General features: G+C 41.2%; 1 protein-coding gene across 1 annotated transcript; it reads left to right on the top strand.

Annotated features, from left to right (window-relative positions):
* Positions 1-935: 935 nt before the first annotated feature.
* On the top strand, positions 936-6371 carry barhl1b (BarH-like homeobox 1b). The gene is given in 4 exon segments (XM_025007871.2): positions 936-1731; positions 1734-2072; positions 3128-3350; positions 5075-6371. Coding segments are annotated over 4 exon segments (939 nt in total). The 5' UTR covers positions 936-1664; the 3' UTR covers positions 5385-6371.
* Positions 6372-6463: the final 92 nt, after the last annotated feature.

Here is a 6463-nt window from a genome sequence, read left to right as displayed (position 1 = left end):
TTTTTTTTTTTTTTGGTTTGTTTGTTTTTTACGCGCGTTTGGGGTGAAAACTGCGCACGGTGACGCGCGTGCACGCACCTGGACTACAACTATTAGACAGCCAGACTAATATCTGCTCAAACACAACACTTCAGTGCAGCTCAAACGGAGAAAAAACGGATTAAAAAAAAAAAAAAGTTATCAAAATAAATAAAAAGAGAAAAAAAGGCGACGCGTTTGGAAAGCTTCTGGAGTTGGAAACAAACAAAAAAATAATTAAAAGATTTGTAGAAAAATTGCAAAAGTTGGCCAAGTAAACAAATTAAATTGTAGTGAAGCAAATAAAACAAAACGAACGGACAAATAAAAACACAGAAAGCAGACAAAATTTAAAAAGAAAAGCTTTAAAAAAAAAGGTGGAAAAAATTCTAAATTTCATCCGTTTTGTTGCTAAAATTTACAGCAAAAAAAAAATCTAAAATATTAAATATCTTAAATAAATACAAAAAACATTAATAAATGAGGGGAAGCTGCTGGATTTTATTGCGAAAAATATTAAACAAATAAGAGTTTTATTTAAAAATATACAAAGCATGTTTGTAAAAATTAGAATAGATTAATTTATGGAGCTAAAAGAGCTGAGAGAGGAAATAAAAAAGAAAAAGAAAAGTTTTAGGATTCGTTTAAATGAAATAAATGAGTGGTTTTACGAAGATGGTGAAATTTAAAACTATCATGACCAGCTGAGAGTTTTCCTCCTTTTTTATTTTATTTTTTATTTCGTGTTTTTAGGAGCTGGGAGAGCAGCAGAGAGCAGCCGCGGCTCCTAATGAGGCCATTATCAGCCTCATCAATGATGGAATGAAAGCAAACAGTGGGAAAATTGCCTGTAAACAGTCGGATCTGAGGCTCCTGATGAATTCTGTGTCTCTTTTATCAAAGTGAGGATGAGGAGGAGGAGGAGGGGAAGGGGGAAGAAGAGGAGGGGGAGGTCCGGCTCCCTCTCAGCCAATCAAAGCTCGTCACAGGGGACTCACGTGGCCGCCCGCTCTTAAAACCACAGCTCCTGACTTTTCCTCAAGTTCAATATTTTGGGATTCCCTCCCTCCCCGGCCGCCTCGCGCCGCTCACTCGTGTCACTCTTTAATGCACTTTTTCCTGTTTTTTATTTTTTTTATATAATTTTTATTTATTTATTTTAATTCCGCACCTGCAGCTCCTGGACTTTTCTTTCCCCTTTTTTTATCCTGTTTAGTTTTGAAGGTTTTAGGAATGCCGGCGGTTCTCCTCCTCGTGAGGAGCTGAGAGTCCTCCCGCTCGTCTCTCTCCATGGTGCTGATCCGGACCCGGCTCCGGCTCCGGCTCCGACCCAGACACCTGCGGGCCCCCGCGGCGCCTCCTCCGGCTCCGGTCCCGAGATCCTCCCGGAGCGGCTGCCCCCGCAGGAGGCTCCGAACCGAACCTCCTTCCGCCACAACCCGGAGGAGTTAAAACCTGGAGTTATTCCTTTACGCGCGACCAGAACCGGGATTTTTTTGTTGTTGTTGTTTTTGTTTGTTTGTTTTTCCTGGGTCGATCCGGATCCCCTTCCACCCCCATCCAACCCTCACACCCGGGATTAAACGACCTGAAATTTCCTCCCCCCGAACCCAGATGGTCGTTTAGGAGAGGCCGCGTTCTCAGCGATGGAGGCGTCCGCCACCAGCGGCTCCAGTTTCGGCATCGACTCGCTGCTGTCCCACAGGCCGGGCAGCCNGAGAGCGGCTGCTCGTCGCCCCCGTCGCCGCGGAGGGAGTGCGCGGCGGCGGCGGAGGAGGAGGCGGCTGCGGCGGCGGCGGCGGCGCAGCGGCAGCCCGGTCACGGCGTGGCGCTGCCGCCGCACCTGCAGCACGCGCAGGTGTCCCAGCAGCGGAGCGTCACGTCGTCCTTCCTCATCCGGGACATCCTCGCGGACTGCAAGCCCCTGGCCGCGTGCGCGCCCTACTCCAGCAACGGGCAGCCGGCGCAGGAGGCCGGCCGGCTGGCGGCAAAAATCACCGACGAGTTCATGGAGAAGATCCACAGCAACTCGTCCTCCGACAGCGAGTATAAAGGTAGGCGGGGTCAGGGGTCAGAGGTCAGGGGTCAGCGCCGAAGGGCTCTTATTCCAATAAATCACATATTTTAACGGGAGGTCATTTTAATTTTTTTTTTTTAAAGTTTCTCTTCGACAGAAAAAAAGTGGAAAAAAAACAACTAATTTTAAAAATTAATAAAATAACAAAAAATATAAATTAAAAAAAATTCACGACGAAATGAAAAATATTTTTTTTCTATGAATAAAAATAAAATAAAAGCTAATTATGAATATTTAATGGACATTAAAAACAAAGTGATAAACAAATTCACGGATTTCAGTTTTAAAAAAATAAATTTGAAGTTTTTAAATAATTTTAATTATTTTACTGTTATTAAAGTGACTTTTATTAGGGTGGATGAGTGGAACTAATTAAAGCTTTAACTTAAAGCAAACAGCTGATATTTAAGACTTTATTAAAGTTATTAGTTTTTAAATAAAGTTTCCTCTCAGGAGGGACGAACATTTAGTTTTAATTATTTAAATTTTATTTATTTTATTGACGCAGAGAGTTCCGTTTGATCAAAAGGAAGAAAACCTCGCTTGGTTTTTATTTGACAAATTTATTTTTGAACAGTTTGGTTCTTAGAGGCGCGCGCCGCTGCGCCGGAACGTCTCGCGCTCTGAAGACAAAAAACAAAAGTCTCTGTCTTCGCGTGTCCTCGCGCAAAATAAAGCTTTAAAATCTATTTTTAAACCGAAGCAAACCGATCCGCCTGAAGAAACGCGACTGAAATGATGGAAAACTCGTTTTTAAATTAAGTTTATTTTAAATAAAACTCTTAAAAAAAATAATTTAAACTCGATTTTTTTTTGCCTTCAGCTTAAACAGCTGATTAGTTTCTTATTCAGGGAATTATTTAAATAAGCTTTATAATATATTCATTTAAAAAATGAATTTTAAAGCTGTAAAAACAGGAGTTTTTATATTTAGAGGATTAGTTTTTTGTTTTTTTTTTGGTATTTCTGTTGTAAAGTGATGCACGCGTGCGCAGCGTGTCCCCGTCTCACTGCCCTGTCCTTTCTGTCCAGTGAAAGAGGAGGGGGACAGGGAGATCTCCAGCAGCAGGGACAGCCCCCAGGTCCGGCTCAAGAAGCCCCGGAAGGCCCGGACCGCCTTCACGGACCACCAGCTGGCGCAGCTGGAGCGCAGCTTCGAGCGGCAGAAGTACCTGAGCGTCCAGGACCGCATGGAGCTGGCGGCCTCCCTGAACCTGACCGACACGCAGGTCAAGACCTGGTACCAGAACCGGAGGTGAGGAGGAGAAGGATCACCCTCATCCATCCATCCAGGAGGACATTTCTGACTAAAATCTATCATTTTTTCATCCTTTCACACCCAGACTTCACTTTTAACTTTGAATTTATCACTTCTGAGCATAAAACGCACAATTCACAGGAATTAAAGTGAATCAGGAGGTGGGTTTTTATATCATTTTTAGCTCTTAGAACAAAATAAATCATCTTCCACTTCCAGGTGAAAACAGTAATGCTTTATTTTTAATTCCGGGGGAAAGATAAATGCCACGAATCGATATGAAGATAAATAAAATTTAAAGAACTAAAAACAGCCACACGGTTGGAGCTGCTCGTGAATAATGCACGCCTGCATGTGTGCCAATTAATAATTCAAAGAAACGACGATATCTGCTCATTTATCTTCAGGATGAATTATTCACCTGCAGGCTGGCCAAGCCCCAGCGTGTTTGGGTGTGAACACAAGTGGCAGGATGGAGGTTCACTCATTCGTTCATTCATTCATTCGTTCATTTAAAGAGGGGAGAAACAAGCAAACCACGGCCGACGTCTAACAACTCCACAGGAGGCCCGAACTTCCAAACTTTGTCCACTTTTAGTCGAGATTTACTGAAAGAAAAAAGGATAAATAAACGTCGTTCCTAAAGAAAAGATAAGTTGTTTCAATAGAAGACAACTTAAAATAAAGAATTTAACTTTTATAAAACTGACTGACGAACAAAAATGGATGAAACTGTAGAAAAAAAATTTGCTTTTATTTCCTTTTCTTTGTTCGTTTCTCAATCGGCTCAAGATAAGAAAAATAAAAATCATACTTTTATTACGACTCTCCGTTTCTCTAAGACATTGTTTAAAAAAAAAATAAAGAAATAATTTTAAAAAACTTGAAATACGGCAGCTGATAGTAAACTCCACGTTGAGGAATAACCTTTAATTAACTTTATTAACATTATTTTAAAAACATCTTTTAGTAAAAATACAAGTGATGCAGAAATTTCCTTTGATTTGATTTAATTTTGCAATTTAAAAACTTACGCTGTTTTTGATTTAAAACTTAATTTACCGACAACGTTTTTCTGTAAAATAAATTTAAAAATAAAAAACATTAAAAAATGTTTCATTATTACATTATTAAACCTTAAATTTACAGTAATTTAACAGCAGCTGTTGACAGAAACTTTACTTTAAAAAATGAAATTAAATAATTTTAAAAATGACAATAAAGTTTAGAGTACGGCACGCAGGATGGAAATTTATAAATAATTTTTAAACGGCACAAAGAGTTTAAATTACAGTAGTTTACTGGCATCTGTTGTTGCCAGAATTTAATTTTTATTTTCATGGCTGCAACTAATTTTTTGGGCTTTTTTACTTTTATTTTATTATTATTATATTATTATTATTATTATTATTATTATTATTATTATTATTAACAACAAACTAATAGATGAGTGAAAAGTTAATTTTCTCGTTATGGCTTGTCAGCTATACTCGTTTTATTTTAAGCTAAATAAATAGTGTTTGGAAAAAAAGAAAAAAGAAAAAAAATTAGCGGCCGAAAAAAAGTTGCGTCGGGGGCCGCGTTTGGCCCGCGAGCCTTCGCTTGGGCGCGCGCGTTTCTCCCGGTCGTGACGCGGGTCCTGATGCGGGTCCCGTCCCGGTCCCGGTCCCGGTCCCGGCTCTAGCCCCGGTCCTGACCCGGCTCTGCGCTCTCTCTTCCAGGACCAAGTGGAAGCGGCAGACCGCGGTGGGCCTGGAGCTGCTGGCGGAAGCCGGGAACTACTCGGCCCTGCAGCGGATGTTCCCGTCGCCGTACTTCTACCCGCAGAGCCTCGTGTCCAACCTGGACCCCGGGGCGGCCCTCTACCTGTACAGGGGCCCCTCGGCGGCCCCGCCCCCGGCCCTCCAGAGACCCCTGGTGCCGCGGATCCTGCTGCACGGCCTGCAGGGGGGCAGTGAGCCGCCGCCGCCGCCTCCGCCGCCTCTGCCCCCGATGTCCGGCGTCCTGTCCCGGCCTGCCCAGCAGCGGTGAGCCGGCCTCCTCCTCCCGGCCCGCCCCGGTTCGGTTGTTTTTAACTCATCGGAACCGGTCCAAACAAACCAGACTAAAGCGGGATAAACGCGGCCGATCAGGAGGGACAATGAGGACGGATTGGACCCGGAAAGACTCTTCATTTCACTCCAATTTATTTTTTTTTATTTTTATTTCGACAGCAGTTTTATTTATATTTTATTTATTTATTTTTGGGGACGAAATAAATCCTTTAAATTAAGTATTTATTCAGTTTCAGTGTTCAGGACAGATCAGGCCAATTATTATTATTATTATTATTATTATTATTATTATTATTAGATATTAGATCCATTCCAAAGGAAGATTATTTGTTTTTTCTCTAAATAATCACCACTCATGAACTTGTAAATAAGAATATTTTGCTTTTTAACCGGAAGAGACTGATTTTAAAGAAGCTTTTTGGGTTTTTTTCTTTTTTAAAAAGTCTTTTTTTTTGGGGATCCAGTTTTAACAGAATATCAAATCAGCTTCCATAGATAAATAAATACATAAATAAGAGTAAGTAAATAAAATAACGGAAAGGATAAAAGCTCCCTTGCGAGGAGAGGCTGGACACAAACGAAGGAACAAAACTTTCTTTTTTTTTTTTTGTTTTTTGTTTTCGTTTGTTTCATTCCCAGTTTTTGAGTCGAACCCGTGAAGTCGTTTCCACCTCGGAGGCAGATTTTTTCTTTGTTTCTTCCTGTCAGGCCGATTATTCCGGAATCGAGGAATCGGCCCGACGCGGTGGGGTTTGTTGTATTTGAGCAGACGTCGTGCGTTCCTTCTGTTAGATTTCATATGAAGCTGTGATCATTGTTCCCAACTCCTTCGGTGAGGTGGGGGGGAGGAGATAAAAATAATTTAAAAAAAATAATAATAATATTGTATATTGCAGATATCAAACTTGTGGAGTGTTTTTTTTTTCTTCGTATATATTTCCTGGATCGTATTTTTTTTTTTTTTTTTTTTAAATTTGATTCCGTTTTTATTTGATAAATGATTTTTGTTCTGGCTCCCCAAGTTTTAACCCCCTCCCTCCCCCCCCCTCTCCCCCC

The sequence above is a fragment of the Kryptolebias marmoratus genome, linkage group LG14, assembly GCF_001649575.2.
Source record: "Kryptolebias marmoratus isolate JLee-2015 linkage group LG14, ASM164957v2, whole genome shotgun sequence".
Taxonomy (NCBI): Eukaryota; Metazoa; Chordata; class Actinopteri; order Cyprinodontiformes; family Rivulidae; genus Kryptolebias; species Kryptolebias marmoratus.
The sequence above is the reverse complement of the archived record's forward strand: the minus strand, read 5'-3'. Positions and strand labels throughout refer to the sequence as shown.